This window comes from Sarcophilus harrisii, chromosome 2 (genome assembly GCF_902635505.1).
Source record: "Sarcophilus harrisii chromosome 2, mSarHar1.11, whole genome shotgun sequence".
In the NCBI taxonomy this organism is placed as follows: domain Eukaryota; kingdom Metazoa; phylum Chordata; class Mammalia; order Dasyuromorphia; family Dasyuridae; genus Sarcophilus; species Sarcophilus harrisii.
This window is the reverse complement of record NC_045427.1, coordinates 134,916,673-134,936,553: the sequence shown is the minus strand read 5'-3', so window position 1 is coordinate 134,936,553 and position 19,881 is coordinate 134,916,673. Positions and strand designations below refer to the sequence as shown.

Genomic DNA, 19,881 nt, shown 5'->3' with positions numbered 1-19,881 from the left:
TTATGTGGAGAGCCTAGAGAAATTTCTACCCAGATAATCCAAACTGTTCTCTATCATTATATTCCTCCTCCTTCCCTTCCTCAATTCTGCCTTTGTTCTTCCCATACACAAGACCACAAGTTTGATTGTCTTTAACTTCACTCATGTTATTGAAACTTCACCTTTCAGTGATCTAAGTTTTCTTTCAGAAGCTGTGACTAATCTTCTGGAAGGCAAGTGGGATTTTACTGAGAAGTCTTCAAGATTGAATCCAGAAGTAATACAGAATGAAAAAGGCAAAGGCAAAAGATAAACTTATGTGACTACAAAAAGGTAAATAAAGACAACATGAAAAGGTAACTAATTCTTATCAAATATAATGGTTCATTCCTATTATATTGACAAAGTCAAAAATACATCTCTTCTTTGTATATAACAATTTAACTATTTCAAGAAATGTATTCTTGAAGGGATTTGTTAATAAGTATCTAATATCAAAATAAAACATAGATTTAAAAACATAAAAATGTCAAGTCTGGTCCATTACCAAGTTGTAATAACTGGATATGTTACATTTTGAGGGACTTTGTTGTTGTTTTGAATCTAAGTTCTCTGTATGAGCAGTGGACTGATCAGTACAAAGAAAGCACTTCTTTCTACAAACAGTTACATTGAGAGATGAGCAGTGATAGAGCAATATAAATAATAATTTAAATTGATATAATGCTTTCTAATCAAAGCCATATCCAGGACTGGGTAACCTGGGTTTTGCTTATAGATAACAAATATCTCATAATCCTTCAATAGAAACAATTGAGTTTAGCATCTAATTAGCACTTAATTCTCCCACTTTGTCTTGGATAGTTCTTTTACTGTTTCCATATCATGAATTACAAAGCTGATCTGTGTTTCTTGATGCTTGTTCCTAGCTGCTGTTCAATTTACTATTCTTCAGAGTTCCCCTATGCCTGAACACTTTAGTAATTTCTTAATAAATGCTTGTTGATCGAATGACTCCATATGATTGTGTTATGTTTATGAAAGCATAAGCAGCACAAAAAGCATACCAGCAACTCATTTAAAGGACAGAATACTTGCAAGAAACAAAAATTTGTCCATGTCTCCACATGAACTACTTAGGTATAAGCTAATGAGAATAAAGTTGAACCAAACCTGACCAAATTCATCCAAGAAACCTGAGAGGTAGGTCTCTTGAACCATTACCTCTACTATCTCAACGGGGATAAGATGCCTCAGTTTTAGAAACAAAAGTTCCTACTTGAGGAATGATACTCAAGTGAATACAAAGAATCTCAGCATAATTTTCCTAGAAATGTAGACAAAATAAGAATATGTTACTCAGGAGAGGAATCTGAAGAAATTCAAATGAACAGAAGCATTCACATAACTTTTCGCCAGGATCCTTGACTCTATTCTCACTACTGGACTTCACACAGTGCTATTGGGAGGTGTTTTTTTTCCCACCAGTGATATTTTGAAAATAAAAAATGGGACTCACCTGACAGAAAAAGAACTACTGCTTTTGCTAGGAGATAAGTACCTTTTTATGCTCTATATGTGCATTTTTACTAACCTCTGGTATGCTAGTACTCCTCACAGGGCCATATTCAATCATCTTGATCTATATTTGGCTACTAGACCCCGTTAGCTCTGGAAAGGTCTATTTAATTAATTAATTGATTTGAATTAATTGGTTAATTAAAGCTTATTCAATTTTGCCTGATACCTACATAGGGTCATCTTCCTCATGTAGCTATTAAATCCAAGATTCTGGACTCTGACCAGTGAACTTCTGCTTCATTTAGTTTGGAAGCCAGCCTTCATTGCACTTTCCAAATCATAGCACAAAAGCATAAAGTCCCTTTTCTAATCCTTACCTTCTAGTTCTTCTCTATGAACTGACTTCCCCTTTAGAATATAAGCTTCTTGAGAGCAAGGATCATTTTGCTAGTTTGTATTAGTATCCAGTATTTAACATGAGGCCTGACATATAATAAACATTTAATAAATGCTTTATTATTTTTTATTAATTAGGAATTTCTAATGAGGAAACCTCCTTTACCAATGCAAATTGGTGATTGTTTTACAATTTATTATTTCAAGAAGTGCCTGCGTGAAAGCCAGGATTTGCCTAGGTCTCCCCTTCTTCAAGGCCAGATTTCTCTAAAACTGCCTCTTTGTTGGGTATAAAAGTTTTTGATCACATAAAGTAAAACAATGCCTTGAAAAGTTTTCTTATAACAAAAAATCTCCCAGGTATATATCAAAATCATTTAGGATTCCTTGAAAGATACAACAGAGATAAGTTGTTCAGTGACCACCTGATTATTGACATCATGTGCAGCATAAAACAAGGAAACCTATGCTCACCAAATATGGTCACCACTCTCATGGAGGAGATCCAGTTCAGAGTCTAAGTTAAAGAGAGATTCCCTATAAATCGTGAGGTCCTCTAGTTCTGGCTGCCTGCAAGTAGCACTGTACATGGATTATAAGCTCAATGACTAAATAATGTGAAATGAGAGACAGTAATCTACTATACTGCAATGAGAAGTATGATGGCTAGAACAACTCTATCTTAATTTTAGGCATCACACTTGAGGAGAGTCATTGAAAGGCTACAGCATCTCCAGGAAAGTGATCAGATGGTGAAGTAACCAGAGTCCATGCCATGTGAAACTCAGGTGAAGGAAGAAAGAAGAATATAAGGCTCAGGTGAGGTCATGAGAGCTGTCTTGAAATACTTAAAGAATTTGTATACTAAGTCTGGTGGGGGGGGGGGTAGTGAATTTGGTAGAGAAAGTCAGACTTGTACTTGGCTACAAAGGCAGAATAAACAGAAAGAAGCTGCAGAGAGTCAGACTTGGTATTTATAGAAGGAAACACTCACAACTTTTGTTCATACTAAGAATGGGCTGCCTTGGGACATAGTGTGATCCCCTAAATAAGTCTCTCTGTAAGGAAATGTTGAAAAAACACTTACTGGAGATCTTGTAAAGAAGATTCTTGTTTTTATATGGGTTTTGTAAAAACAGTTCCGGTTTTGCTGGTGATTTCATTTCTTATTTTGCTATTTTTTTTTTTAGCTCATTAATTTTTTTTCTCCTGAAGCAACTGGGATTAAGTGACTTACCCAGGGTCACACATCTAGGAAGTGTTAAGTGTCCGAGGCCAGATTTGAACTCAGGTTCTCTTGAATTCAGGGCTAGTGTTTTATCCACTATGCCACCTAGCTGCCCCAAGCCCACTAATTTAAAAAAAAAAAATGTACTAGAAGCAAATAATTGACAGGAAACCTGGGGCCTTAAAAAAAGTCACTTTTGTGAAAACACAAAGTAGAGATTGTGTAATGATAATGATAATCCAAATGATTGCATAAATCCAAAGTATATTCGAGATAAGCAGCAGAGGAGTCACTAGCATTAAAGGGGATGCAGAACACTTTCTAGCAAGTGGTGAAATTTTACCTGGGAAGAAAATCAGGAGACAGAAGACAGGAATGAGGAGCATTCCAGGCATGGGGATGTGAGGGGGGAGGGGACAGTCAATGAAGAGGGAGGGAACAGGGAATGATAATCCAAATGACAAAGTCCTCAAAAAGACCTAATATATGAATAACTAAGAGGCAGCTATTATAGAAAAAAATGAAGTTTTCAGACAGTTATCTAAAATAAAGAAGCCTACAGTCATGTTGCGATTGAGAAGTGATGTACTCACAAAGTTTTATGCTTTCAAAAATATAGAATATATATCAAAATTGTATGTGGCAGTCATCTACCACTATTTGGCTTCAACCTACCTTTCTAATCTAATTTCACGTTACTCTCCCACATGCATCTGAGGTTTCAGGCAAAATGTGAACTCCTTGCTCAGCACCACTTTCTACAATCCTTTCTATCTTTCAAGGCTCATTTTAACTCTTACCTCCTCCCAGAAGCATTCCTTGATCTTTCTCCTCTCTCCCTCTCATTGTTCCTCTCAATGTCAGCCTTTCCCAAACCCTGATACTTGCTTGGTGAGATGAGAAATTGTTTTGGGTGTTGATAAGGGATGATGGTGCAGCACCAGCTTCTCCTTGCAAATCCAAGAGGGATCATAATGAGGGATGAGATAGCCAACACTAAGAAAAACTTCCATGTTTTTCCAAATTCATTCCTTGTGTCATGAATTCTAAGGGCAGAGTTCTTCAGTTTCAATCTCTGCTTTTCATTACTGATCCTAGGAGCATTTAAAGCTCTCCATAACTAGATCCGCCCTTACTTTTCTAGTCTTCTGCTCAGTAACCATGACCTCCCTGCCCATGCTTCTTCACTGACTGTCTCTTCCCTCTCTCATCCCCATACCTGGAATGCTCTTCCTCATTCCTCTTTTCGGTCTCTTGGTTTCCTTCCCATGTAAAATTTCACCTTTTACAAGAAAACTTTCTGCATTCCCATTAATGCTAGTGTCTCTCCTCTGTTGCTTATCTTCTATGTACCTTGCATTTATTTATGCAGTCTGTATACAATTAATTGTTTGCATGTTGCCACTCATTAAGATTATAAGTTCCCTGAGATCAGGAATTTCACTTCTATCTTGTGCCACCAGAGATTAATACAATACTTGGCATAAACAGATACTTAATAAATGATTACAGATTAATGAAGTGGTTTCTAAGATTGGGAGTGTGGTGTAGAGAGTTGTGGAAAAGTTTCTTGGGAAAAAGCCATTTTTCATTTTCATCCCCCCCCCCCCCCCCCCCCCCCCCCCCCCCCCCCCGCCAATCCCAGTATAGCCATATCCTGCCCTCCAAATCACCTCACAGATACAAAAGGCATTCCTTTAGTTGATAAACACACCATCCCTACACCTTTTTCAATTTAAGTAAGACAAAGCAAGCTTCAAAAGATAGCAGACACTCTGCAATCCAGCCATACAGTTCCTCACATACAGTGCTCCATCTCCCACTTCCAAGCTATTGTACTGGCCATCCTCTATACCTGGAATGTTCTTCTTTCATACCTCTACTTCCTAGAATCCCTGGTTTCCTTTTAGTTTCCTTTTACCTACTGTGAAATACTTTTCCTGTTCCTTTGAGTTATTATTGCTTTCTCCTCTGAGGCTACTTTGATTTCCGTATGTTCTTGGGTAAACATATACAAATATACATTTTTATTCCCATTAGAACTCCTTAAAGTATTTTTACTTTCACCTTTGTATTTCCATGGCTCAGCACAGTGCCTGACACATAGCAGGTACTAGATAAATGCTTGTTGACCAATACCTGGCAACCAGATCAGGGGGGTTAGTGAAGCTGTGCCATCACATCTTTTAACAATAGCTTCATTAGCTTCCTAAAATCCCTTTATCCCTCCAAAATTCTATGATTAAATTGCCAATGTTCAAATCTGGATAACACCTCTATTCCAATAACTAACTGGCTGTTAAAGACTGCTATAGTCACAAAACTATTCTCCATTAAGGTCATTATAAATTCATGCTCTATGATCTAAGCTAAACTTTCATAGATATTCATCAACCTTCTTATGCCTCCTTTAATTAGCTTATCAGATTCCCCAGATACTATTCTAAGCCTACATTTCAAAAGTCCTCTTATTCAAATGACAACTTCACTGGAAAAACCAAGAGTAGACAATATAATAAACACAAATCTTTTTTCCCCTCAAACTCAAAACTTCTCTTTATCCATTTCTCTTACCTCAACAGAAGATATGCACCTTCATAATAAAGCTAGTCCACGATTAAGTCAACAAACATTTATTAAGTACCTACTGAATGCCAGGCACTGTGATAAGCCCTGAGGAAACAAATTATTGTCATCTTAACAGGACTTCCAGTATATATCAATTACTCACTCCCAATTGCTCTTTCCTACCTTTTAAAATATTCAGGTCTCCCTTATCTTTAAAAAAGTAAAACAAAAAAACAAGACAACAAAACTCCTTTTCAGTGGGAAATTTTCTTTTTCTTTTTCTTAAGTTTGATTGATGCTTGTTTACATCAGATATTTCCCAGTATTGTCCCTCCCATATAGAAATCACTCCTTTGTCATAAAGATATAGTTAAGCAAAACTAACTGATGGTATATAAGCAATATTTGATACTATCAATCCTCTACCTCTTTAGTGATAACAAACAAATATGTTTCATTCCTATGGAACCAATATTGTTCATTTGAGTTCAGCTGTCTTTTAGTGTCATTTTCATCCTCATTGTTTTAGTAATTCTTATTTGTATATAATTCTCCTACTTTGGCTTACTGTGTTCTGCATTAGTTCCTAATTCTTTCCTTTATTTCTCTGAATTCTTCATATTTGTAATTTTTTACAATTCAGTAACTTTCTGCTCATATACCAGTTTCTTCAATCATTCACCAATCAACGGTAATCTGTTTTCAAATTTCCAGTATTTCACTACCATAACAAGTATCACTGCAAATATTTTGATATGTAGGGAAGCTTTCCCCCCCCCCCATTTCCTTGGGGGCCCAATATTGGGATCAATAGATCAAAGTGTCTGAACAATTTAGTAATTTGTTTCTTACAATTCCAAATAATTTTCCAAAATGGTTGGGACTAACTCACAACTCCAATAGTGCATTAGTATGTTTATCTTACCCAAACAGTCCCAATACTATTTTTTTGTTTTATCATCTCTGTCACCTTGATGGGTATAAAATGATAATTAAGTTCATTTAATGCAATTTTCTTTCATTATTTTCGAACATTTTTTCATATGATTGTTGCTGGTTTAAAATTCTTTTAAAAACCATAACATCCTTTGATGAGAATAAATCTCAGACTAGAGTTGATTTATGTATGAACTCTATAATCCTTGGATTATCAGACTTTTATTCAAGCACTGCCAAACTGAGAATCGGTCTGCTACCTACTTCTCCATATCATCCTACCAATCCAACCTTTTATTTTTTGTCATCTAGCTTCTATCTTCACCACCATTACATATAGTGTTTCTTTAAAGGTCATTATTAACTCTTAATTGTCAAATTGAATAGTTTTTTCCAGTACCACCATCTCATCCACTCACATAACATCCAACACCGAGTCATTTCGAATGACTTTGTGGGAGACATCAGCTAACAAAAATAGTCCTCCATCTGTGCGTCTAATGCTAGCTGCGTAGCCTGGCCAAATCTGCAACCTAAATGAGGAAAAAACAAACAACAACAACAAAAAATAAGCACCCTTTAATCCGGGTATTTTGGAGAAAGACTAACACATCTATCCTTACATTTAAAATAATGACAACTAGCCAAAAACAACTGCTCTCTTGTAACAATGACAGAATGTAGTCATTGAGAGAGCTAAATCTAAAATCAGTTTGATTTCATTTTTAAAGTTTCAAAGGAAAGCATCTGATTAGATTTTATAAATTTATCAACATTCCTTTATTCATCCTGTTTTTATATCAACAAAAGTCTAAATAGGAAAAATCTGGGAAGAGCACTCAAAAAAAAAAAAAAAAAGAGGAATCTGTTACTAACCTGTGCTGTTGTAGTATCATAGCGCTTGAAGGGTCATAGAAATTTCTTCCCACAAGTTTCATATCTAAAAGTTTCATTACCCTGTCAAAAGAAAACTTCAAGATAAGTGTTCTATCAGAAAACAATTAATTCCCAAGACTAACAGACTTTCCTCTGTCCCATAACTAACAACTTTTATACAATTAAAACAGATTTCCAAAAGCTAAATTAAAGTACTAGTACTCATTTTAAAGTAGGAGGTGTGTTTGTGCATATCTGTGTTCATATGCGTGTATATATATGCATGTATATACATACAAACATACATCACACAAATACACATATATGCATGCATGTGTGTGTGTGTGTATATATATATATATATATATATATATATATCTAAATCTTAATTTTATTGAGAACCTTCTCCATTCTCTTATCTAGAAAATCATTCCTGATAATTTATAATTTTAAGAGGAAAAAAGCAGTTCAATAAAACTAACATATTATATATACATATATGTATATATGTATGTATGTATTTGGTGTAACTTCATGACTAAAATTTGCCATAATAAAATGAGATATATATTTTTGTGCAATCTCATTTCTAGTAATTTTCCATAAAATATTCAGTTTATTTCTCTACTTTGTACAATATTACTATTATTACTAAAAAAAAAAAATAGAAGAACACTTACTTTTGAGGTGTTTAATTCATCAATTTTTTTTCTTTGGCAAAGAAAAAAATTTCCTCTACTCAAAAATTAAGAAAGCTATTCCCAATTCCAAAAAGAAAATGGAAATGGTATTCTACCAAACTTAAAATAGATAGTGTATAAAATGATCTTATGAAAATTACATTTATTCTTAAAATGGAGAAAGCAAATAAAAGCAGTCATTTAAAATCTCCAAAAATATAGTGTAAGGCATGGATAATGTGCTGAACTACTTCCCCCCTACTCTTCTAAAAATATTTATAAGAAATGCATTGATGTATAGGGAAAGAGGATGTAGATATACATTCATAAAGGATAACAAAAAATAATTTTTTTAATTTCCAGGAAAAATTTACATAATTAAGGAGAAGTACTGTGGTAGATATTTCAATATACCATTCCCAACAGTAGAGGGGTGTGTGTGTGTGTGTGTGTGTGCGCGTGAGCACGCACACGTGCTTTATGTATATTAATTTCAAAGTCTCTACAAGAACTCGAAAGACCCATGTTTTCTTACCTAATTCAAAACCTGTTTTGATAGACCTAATTCTCTTTATTGGGCCTAGTGCTTTTTGAAAATACAATCATTAACTAAGACAGAATAAGTGTCATCCTTTCTAACTGTTCGAAACTTTAAATTAAGCCCAAGCTGCAAGTAATGCTAAAAAACATCTTCCTCGAGAACATTAATATTAACTTTAAGAGAAAGACTGAAGACAAATAAATTAAAAGAGCAAAAGTGTCTAGATAGTCTAATATTTCTAGGGAAACAAGTACTCCTTCACTCCCGACTAATTCTCACCGCCGGAAAACAACATTGTAGAAAGGAATACACAAATCAGAGCTGGGTTCCAAGATCTTGGTCATCTGAATTTTGATGCTGATCTCAGTACCATCAGTCTTCCTCTGACTCTTCAACTCAACAGCCTAACAAGAAATAAAACTTAAATGAAAATTTTAAATGACAAGTTCCTAAGCCTTAACATATTCCAATTGTTTCTGACACATGAATTATAGCAAACATAACTAGGCAAAAACCTCAATTGGATTTGAAAAATCCTAAGCTCCAGAAGAGATTATTTAAACATTACCCACATTCCCTAAGTATTAAAAAATCATAATCAAGAGCTGAAGGAGTACTGTAGTATTCAAATAGATTCAAAATAGCCTCAATTCCTGGATGCAAAAATTTTCAACCACTTTTCTAGAGCACAAAGGTACATCTGAATTTACTATTCTTATAAGAACTTCCAAATTATTATGTACAAAGTCTTCTCAAAAATTGTTGGGAATTTACAAATAAAATATTCAAGGATTACAGGTCTTCTCACCACATGACTCCAAACCATATGATTAAGATTTCCATTCAAAGAATAACACCTTGCTCTTTTTGTAGTGGTAAAGAATTGGAAATTGTGGAGATGCTTGTCAATCAGGGAATGGCTGAACAAATTGTGGTATATGCATGTAATGGGATATTATCGATAATAAGAAATGATGAGCTAGTAGATTTCAGAAAAATCTATAAAGATTTAACATGAATTGATGACGAAGTAAGCAGAATCAGGAGAACAATTTACACTGGTAACAGCAACACTACAATAATCAACTAATAAAGATTTAGCTCTTCTCAGCCATTCAATGATTCAAGACAATTCAAAAAGAATCATAATGAAAGATTCTATCCACATCCAGAGAAAGAAATATCGGATCTGAATGCAGGTCAAAGCATACTATTTTCACTTTTTAAAATTTTCTTTTCCTTTTATTCTGATTTTCTTTCACAACTTGACTACTGTGAAAATATGTTTAACAAAACTGCACATGTGTAACCTATATCAGATTGTTTGCTCTCTTGGGGAGAATGGAGGGAAGGAAAGGACGAAGGAAAAATTTGCTCCTCAAAATCTTACAAAAATGAATGTTGAAAAGTATCTTTACATATATTTGGAAAAAAGAAAATACTATTATATGGGGGGGGAGGGGAAGAAGAACAATGACTATGACTCACTTGCTGAAGTCTAATGGGCAGATAGAGGATGGATCCATCAAAAGCAGTGACATCTCCAGTAACAGATCGATGGTCCTTCAACATGCCAAACCTCATACTCTTGCATTCCACATTGGGGCTAGGAATCATGCAAAAAGTTCAAAATGAGTGAAAAAAGAAGCATTTCTTACATTATCACTAGTATGAGGCAGTTATGTTCATAACCGTTGCCCCATCTAGTGGCTATACAAAAATCTGAATCACCTTTATGACAAAAGCTGTGATAAAACTTTTCTGTGAAATTCATAATTAAACAGGAAAATCAGAAACCAAGCAAATGACATTCATTTAATTTACATGTGAAGCTCAATATTAGGTTATAAAGGTAATTAAAACAGTCAATTCCATAAGCATCTACTTAAATGCCCTCTATGTGCAAGTATCTTCAAAAATAGAAAGGAAAGAAAAAAAAGTTCCTTTTCTCAAGGAGCTGGGGGAAATACAACACATACTAGAAAAGCAATTACAAAATATATAATAAAGCAATATGGGAGGATAATAAGTCAATAAGCATTTATTAAGCACCTATTATGTGTCAAGACCCATGCTAGGCATTGGGGATTCAAAGAAAGGCAAAGACAGTCCTTACTTTCAAGCTTATAATCTGAAAGAGGAGACAATTTGCTGATAACTATGTACAAATAAGCCATATCCTGAAAAACAGGAAACCAACAGGGGGAAAGCACTGGGGTTAAGAGGCACTGGGAAAAGCTTCTTATAGGAGTTGGGTTTTTAGCTGGGACTTGAAGGAAGCCAAGAAGGCAGAGGTGAGGAGGGCATGATGGCTTTGCCAAAGAAAATGCCAAAGTAAAAGATGGAGTATCTTGTTTGATAAACAGCAAGAGGTCACTATTGCTGAATGGAAGACTATGTGATGGTAATGTTTAGGGCTAGGGAAAGTGTAAGAGAACTGGAAAGGTAGATAGGGATTGGGTCACTGAATGTCAAACAGATAATTCTGTATTTTATTCTGAAAATGATAGGGAGCCACTTAAGTTTACTGAATAGGGGAGTGACGTGGACTGGATGAGCATTTTATGAAAATCACTTGGATGGCTGAATGGAGGATGGACTGGAGTAGGGAGATATTTGTGACAGGGGGACAACCAGCAGGCTACTGCAATTGTCTCGTTGTGAGGTAAAGTGGGCCTACAGCAAGGTGGGGACAATATCAGAGGAGAGAGGGTACATATTTGAGAGATGTTGCAAAGGTAAAACTGACAGACCTTGGCAACAGACTGGATATGAGGTGGAAGGGGTATGGTAGTTTGAAATTTAGTGAGGAGTCAAGTTGGAAGCTATGATGCAAGTTTGAGAGCCTGGGAAGACAGTCACCCAATGAGTTAAGTGATTTAAACAAGAAGAGACTGACCTGATTTGCCTTCAGGAAACTGCAAGGATAGCACTACAAACTGTGGTGGTTTAGAAAATACATACCATGGAGGAGGGGGGTCAATAGAAGAAAACTTTAAAGGAAGATAGGGATTCTAAGAGTATTAGGAAGAAGAAAGTGTATCTGAGAAAAGGGGAAGAGCAAAGAGATTAAAGATAGAATGTCAGGTTCAAAGAATCTCAAGTAGGCCAGTTTGAATTGAAAGGAAAAATAAGAAGAGAATATGAAGTTCGCCTAGAAAAGTATGTTGGGGCCAAATTATGAACAGATAATTGGGACCCACTGAAGACTGTTGAATGAGCTTTGGGCAGATTATCATGGCAGCTCTATGAAGGGGGAGACTGAAAGCAGGTAAGGCAATGTGCTCAGAGGACACTGAGTCACAAGAGAGGAATCAGCGATGGGTCACAGAGTAGGGCAACGAGAAGCACTTCTCACTAAATACAATTCTAGTTCCTCCCCTATGTCCAGAACCATCCTTGTCCTATGATACATTCCAATTTAAAAGTTAGTTTGGGGGTAGCTAGATGGCACAGTGGATAGAGCACCAGCCCTGAAGTCAGGAGAACCTGAGTTCAAATCTGATCTCAGACACTTAACATTTCCTAGCTGTGTGATCCTGGGTAAATCACTTAACCCCAATTGACTCAGAAAAATAAATAAAATTATATATATATATATATTTTTTAAATTAACAAAAGTGAGGTAAAATATGTCAGTAAACAGAAAGTAGACCATAATAATTATAACAAAGCATACTACAATGCAGAATAGAATACTGTATGAAGTAATACCTAAGCTCTAGAGAAGGGAGGTTGGTTTCTGATGAGGAAGATCAATGATGATTTTAGGATAGAGACACATTTGAGTTTTCAGAAATAAGGGTAGAATTTCAAAAAGAGTAGAGGGAAAGGGGGGAAAGCATTTCACGCATAGGGAACAGTGTGAACAAAGGCACAAGGCTGAATGTGTTCAATGTAGTTGAAGCACAGGGTTTATGGAAAGAAGCAGAGAAAGAAAAGCCTAGAAAGTAAGGAAGCCCTGAGATTTAAAGATCCTTAACTGTCAAGCCAAAGAGTTGGAACTCGACCCTTTAAGCAGCAGGGACCACTGAAGATTTTTGTGTGGGCATAACATGACTGCGTCGGTGTCAAAGAAGGAATGATCTGAAAGGATGAAAGAAGGACAAATTACAAGTTATTATAATAAACCAGGCAGATGCCTATGAAATTCCTTTGACTCTAGGACCAAAGGTATCACATTTAATAATTTTGATTATATCCAAAATACTACAAAGAAGGCAGCATTATAGAGAGAAAGAACATATTTCATCTCTGATACTACCTGTGTATAGGCCTTGGACAGGTCTCAACCTCCCACAGCCTCTTTTTCCTCACCTGCAAAATGAGGGGGCTAGCCTAGATGGCCTCTGAAGTTCCAAATTTTTGAACACAAAAGATGGAATTCTTTGAGCCTGCCAGCCTTCCAAACTAAAGGGTGAAGTATGTTCAAAGATAAAAAGAAAAGATCATAAAGGATATTCAAACTGGAAAATTCAACAAAATTGTACCAAGACTGAAATCTCATGTACTGGAAGGATTATTTCAAGGGACTAATAAGTCAACCCTTCCCCCAAATTGCAGGCACAAAATGTCCTGTATTCTACCCAAGGTAATGAAGTCCACTATAAGTATATATACTCAGCAATTCTATTATTTTCCTCTTCTTGAGTCCCTAGTATACTCACTGTAGCTACTGTTACCAATGTTTCTCCTTAAATTCCCAAATGCTTTCCGATTTTTTTTTCAATTCGTACTCTCAGAAGAATATGCCTTTTATTTTAGAGATATAAGGCCTTAGAATATTCTTCTTCCACTCAGCATATTGGTACATCATATGCCCCTGAATCTACCCAGTTTCTTCCTGAAGGAAAGACCTGGCTCCCAAATTTACTGGTCTTCTCTAAGCAATCTTCAATTTCACCCTAACACCTATAAAGTCTTTGATTAAAGAGTTTTTTAAAAATACTTTTATGTAATATTACTACTGGTTACCCTGGTTTAAGTGCCCCTATGTCACATGCTAGCAATATAATAATATGCATAAAAGCAGATCCTGCCCCCATCCTCAAGGAGTTTGGCTTCTAATGAGGGAAGACAACACCTGAAGGGAGATAGGAGAAGGAAAGAGATGAAGGCTTTCTACGACAAGAAAAAGCTCAAAAAATCAGGATGGTAGCCTGAAGATGGATGATGAATGAATGCTTGGGCATTCTCCTTGAAATGATGGTTCTGGAATGAGCCAGTAAATCATAAAGCAGATGTCCTAGGGCCCAGAGAGTCCTTTCAATGAGAAAAGTCTAGAGATGGTATAAGATTCCAAGAGGAAGAAGTTTCTATGACTTGGTAAAGAAAGTCTGAAGAGTCACAAGGGCAACATGAGGAGAAAGGAAGAGCTGACTTAAAATCATTTTACCCTCTAGTTTCAAATATTGTCTACTCATACAGACTTAGAAATTTTGAAGTCATCTTTGACTTCTTCTAATACCAGACCAAATCATCAAACCCCATCAATTTTCCTTGTCCAAATTTATCCCTTCAGAATTCACTGAAGCTTTTGTTACTTTGAGAATTGCTAAAACAGTCTCCTCAGTGATTCTTTATCTTTAACTTATACTGCACATCATTGTTTATTTGCTTCACAGCTTCAAATAAAATACACTAATAAGGCTAATGAGTCTCGGTTTCAAAAATTTTGTTTTAAGTGCTTGAAGGATGGGAAACCATGACATATAATGCATAAATATGAATTAAAATTTAATAACCAAAAGGCCGAAAAACGAGGAACTACCAATCAGGGAGCGAATGGGAAAGCTCCAAGGCTACACAACAAAAATCATATTAAATTTAAAAGTTTTTTATATGAACAAAATAAATGTAACTAAAATAAGAAAAACTATCAAATGAGAGAAAATCAGTGCATCAAATATTTTGAATAAGTATCAGATATGAAGGTAATTGACAAATATTAAGACTTTTTCCATTAAATATTGAAAGGAGATGAATGCTTTTCAAAATACAAACCATATTAAAAACACTCAGTATTAAAGAAATATTAAGAGATGCACATTAAACTAAGGTTTCATTTCATAGTCATAAAATTAGCAGAGAGAATAAAAGTGTTGCAGGGACTATCTGAGAATATAAGCATACCAATGCACTGACCTAAAATTAAAGGCAATGACCAATACTGGTTTCAGAAGCCAAATGCTGAAACACATCTTCCTGATCTCACTTGAAAAATGGAATATTATTGATATGCCCCATCAGCTATGATCTGTTTTTTAAATGGTTTTGTTTAATTTGTTTCACTGTGACAAGGGAAGACTATATGGAACAAGGGGGTGATATTGGGATATGTCTGTGGTATTATTAAAAAACCCAAATACAAAGAAATAGGGTAATTTAGGCAGAATTTTGTTGTTTTTAAAGTAGAAGGATACTTTACTACATGTAAGCAAAACCTCTCCCTTGTTTATTCTCCTAAATAAAGACTGTATGGCTGACTGCATAATACAAATAAAATAAAAAGAAAATATCTTTCACCTGGCTTTAATATCTTCTATCTAGCTCCAACTTACCCATTCCTTATTTCAAATTATCTTTCACCCTTCTTTCCAGATTTGGAAGACTAGCTGTTCCCTCATTTCACATGTCATCTCCTGCCTCTGTTCATTCATAGAGGGATTCTTTCATGCCTCAATATAGTCTCTCATCTTTACTTAACAGAATCTTTTTTTCCTTTAAGGTTCAGCTCAGGTACCAAATATTGCATAAAACCTTCAATGATTTCCCAGATGAAATTTTTCTCTTTCCTCAAATTTTCTTAGAACACTTTGTCTAGAAGTCTTCTCTGCCCCATCATATATATATATATGTATATGTCTTTTATTATCATTGTCTTTGTATGTGTTTTATGAGCTTTTGTATAATGTCAACTCCTTGAGGGCAAGGACTGTTTATCAATTAAAGAACTGTTCATCTTAGAAATTGAAACTATTTCTAGTCATATGAAAAGATGCTCCAAGTCATTATTAATCAGAGAAATGCAAATTAAGACAACTCTAAGATACCACTACACACCTGTCAGATTGGCTAAGATGACAGGAAAAAATAATGATGATTGTTGGAGGGGATGTGGGAAAACTGGGACATTGATTCATTGTTGGTGGAGTTGTGAACGAATCCAACCATTTTGGAGAGTAGTTTGGATCTATGCTCAAAAAGTTATCAAACTGTGCATACCCTTTGATCCAGCAGTGTTACTACTGGGATTATATCCCAAAGAGATTATAAAGAAGGGAAAGGGACCTGTATGTGCACGAATGTTTGTGGCAGCCCTTTTTGTAGTGGCTAGAAACTGGAAACTGAATGGATGTCCATCAGTTGGAGAATGGCTGAATAAATTGTGGTATATGAAAATTATGGAATATTACTGTTCTGTAAGAAATGACCAACAGGATGATTTCAGAAAGGCCTGGAGAGACTTACACGAACTGATGCTGAGTGAAATGAGCAGGACCAGGAGATCATTATATACTTCTACAACAATACTAGATGATGACCAGTTCTGATGGATCAGGCCATCCTCAGCAACGAGATCAACCAAATCATTTCTAATGGAGCAGTAATGAACTGAACCAGCTATACCCAGAAAAAGAACTCTGGGAGATGACTAAAAACCATTACATTGAATTCCCAATCCCTATAGTTATGCACACCTGCATTTTTGATTTCCTTCACAAGCTAATTGTACAATAATTCAGAGTCTGATTCTTTTTGTACAGCAAAATAATGTTTTGGTCATGTATACTTATTGTGTATCTAAGTTATATTTTAATATATTTTAACATCTACTGGTCATCCTGACATTTAGGGGAGGGGGTGGGGGGGTAAGAGGTGAAAAATTGGAACAAGAGGTTTGGCAATTGTTAATGCTGTAAAGTTACCTATGTATATATCCTGTAAATAAAAGGCTATTAAATAAAAAAAATTAAAAAAAAAAAAAAAAAAGAACTGTTCATCTTTATATCCTGTGTTAAGCATACTGGCTGGCACATAGTACACACTTAATAAATATTTGACTGAATTCAACTAGAAAATGGCTGAACAAATTGCAATGATATACCAAAATGGAGAAATTATTTTCTTATTAAAAATTACAAAGGAATATTATAAAGTTATAAAATAATGCAGAGGGAATAAATCAAACTTTAAAAAGCTTACATGTTGTTTATGACCAATAAAACAAAAATATTTAAATATGAAGCCACAAAAGAGATTGGAAGGAGATAATATATTTCCAGTTAACATAAGTTGCTAAAGTAGGTAGGCCCTATGCTAAATGCTGGGAATAAAAAGACAAACATGAAAGAGTCCATGCCCCTAAACAGCTTATATTCTAATGGAAGAGACAACATTGATAGAGAGTGCATGTGCATTACTTGGGAGGAGTAATCATCTTAATATGGTTTCATTTTGTGAGAGCTATGGTCATGTATGTGCTTATTTCTAATGACACTCAGCCCAATTCAGAACATTTGACATCCTTCTCACCTTTAGATAGTTTTCTGTCAGTTGGGGGGTAGAGTTTGTGCCTATGGTGTATGTTTCTTTTCTTTCTTTTGCTGGTTTTAAAAAATGGCTACTACTGGGATGATTGAACAAACAGAGATTCATTAATATAATGGAATAATCTTATCACATAAGAAATGACAAAAGGGATGATTTCAGAGAAACTTGTGAGAACTGCTATAGATTGAAATGATCAGAACCCCAGAGAACAATTTATATAATAAAAACAACATTATAAAGACAGATAACTCTGAAAGGCACTAATTAATGCAATGATGATCCAGAATGCCATGATAAAGCAGGTTACCAACCTCCTAAAAAAGAGAAGTGGTGAGTTGGGATACTGAGTAAGATATTTTCTGGGATATGGCCAATGTGGAAATCTGTTTTGCTTGTGTATGGTTGTGTGTATTTATTATAAAGGTTCTTCCTCCCTGCCCCCCCAAAAGTGGGGAGAGGTTGTGGGAGGATAAGAAAAGAGATTCTGTTCATCTATTTGCTTCTTGGGGATGGCATGGGTTTCTTGAAATTAGAAGAACATAAAGAATACCAATTAAAAAATAACTGCTATAAAGAAAAAAATGTTTGTTGCTGGGAAGGGATCCCTGAGTACTGAAGACTGAGAAAAGGTCTAGTAAAAAATCACTTTTATACAGTATAAGTCACTCTCTCTGTTGTGAGAAGTCCAGGTAATCTAATAAGATCTGGGCATCTTCACTGGACTATAAAGTACCTATCCAAAAAAACATTTTAGGGAGTTCTCCTCCATTATATTTATTTCCTGCAGACCTAGAAAAAGCTTGTCTTCATTGAGGGAATGATGAATTCTGATAAATATTGGCATAATAAGAAGCATAATATCCCAGCATCATAACATGCCAGACATCATAAAAGCTAAGAAATAAAGTTAAACATAATTTAACAGCTGAGGAACTTGTCTGATTTAAACCTCACTGAAACCCTCTGGGCCTTAACAAAAGCTAGACATGGGGAAAAAAAAAGACTGTTTGAAAGGTATATTATTATCTAATGTGATAAAAATATGGCTTCAATGCTACCTGTGTGAACTAAATGATTGTAGCAAAAGGAAACTGCACATTCAAAGTGTTTTTAAAGATGTAAGACATTATGAGGTTTCTGACAGAACCAAACAAATCTAAAAATTTAACTCCATCCCAGGCAATTTGTCCAACACCACAGTGAGGTACAGAGCAGACGGGTGGCCTCTCCCAGAATGCACCGGAAGGGAAGCCCAGTGGGAGGACCCGAGTTGTCCCACAGTAGATGGCGCCTGAGCTGGCTAGGGTACAAGGAGGGTAGAAGCAGAGCCCTCTAGGCTGGCGGGAGGCGAGGCTGAGTGTGAGCAGCAGCAGCAGCAGGCCACCAGCCAGCCGGCCAGCAGGAGGCCAGGAAAGGTAGGAGGCCCAGGCCAGGAAGTCCTGAGCATCTGCTCCTAAAGTCTCTGGGACCGGGCGAGGGGAGGCCCCAGGAGGGCAGGGCTGGGTCTGAGGGGGGAGGAAGCTCCGAGGGGGCCTGGAGGACAGAGCCCTGGGGAATGGGGGTTGGGGGAGCCCGTGGGGGAGGGGATCCAGCAGGCCCAGAGGAGAGCAGCTCAGGCCTGAGCAGAGAGAGGGCATCTTCACTGGCTATGTCAAGAAAGTGAGAGGAAAAAGTCCCCGCCATGCTGGGCAGGCGGCTGTGAGCTGGGGAAAGCGGCTCAGTGCCTACTGGTGTGCAAGGAAACCCGCTAGTCATAGGCTACAGGGACCGTAGCTTAAATGCCAGGAGAGGGACCAGACATGTAAATAAGTAATCGGAATGTGAAAGAAATTGAGAGGAGAAAGGAGGAAGGCCTGAGGGAGCCAGACCAGGAGGTGCAAGGGAATGCATTCGGTCCGTGGAATGGATTCGGTGCAGAAGTAAGCAGTCATGGAGTCCTTTTTACCTGCCATGAAGGGGAATAAATCTAAAAAGAGGGGTCTGAGATTGCAAATGGTCTTAAAAGTCAGACTAAGGAGCTTGTCTTTTATCCCCTAGGTGAGGTTTTTAGACATGGTTCATGGTTCAAAGAAAGATTATGTTAGCATTTGTATGGATTGGAGAAGGTAGTAGCTATAGGTGACTGACACCATTTTGAAGTAAAAAGTTGTGATTATACAGATTAAATGTTTTAATTATTTAAAAAATCAAGACACAGATTGGGTCATCTTAAAAAATTTGGTCCAGGAGTAGTTTGGAACTATGCTCAAAAAGTTATCAAACTGTGCATACCCTTTGATCCAGCAGTGTTACTACTGGGCTTATATCCCAAAGAGATTATAAAGAAGGGAAAGGGACCTGTATGTGCACGAATGTTTGTGGCAGCCCTTTTTGTAGTGGCTAGAAACTGGAAACTGAATGGATGTCCATCAGCTGGAGAATGGCTGAATAAATTGTGGTATATGAAAATTATGGAATATTACTGTTCTGTAAGAAATGACCAACAGGATGATTTCAGAAAGGCCTGGAAGAGACTTACACGAACTGATGCTGAGTGAAATGAGCAGGACCAGGAGATCATTATATACTTCAACAACAATACTATATGATGACCAGTTCTGATG

At 36.2% G+C, this 19,881-nt stretch overlaps 1 protein-coding gene across 1 annotated transcript in view; it reads right to left on the bottom strand.

Moving 5' to 3' along the window:
• PIWIL2 (piwi like RNA-mediated gene silencing 2) overlaps positions 1–19,881 on the bottom strand; it is a 74,029-nt gene that overhangs the window by 40,831 nt on the left and 13,317 nt on the right. Inside the window, 4 exon segments of the mRNA XM_031950873.1 lie at positions 7,048–7,161; positions 7,505–7,585; positions 9,005–9,129; positions 10,214–10,331. Coding sequence (XP_031806733.1) covers positions 7,048–7,161; positions 7,505–7,585; positions 9,005–9,129; positions 10,214–10,331 — 438 coding nt within the window.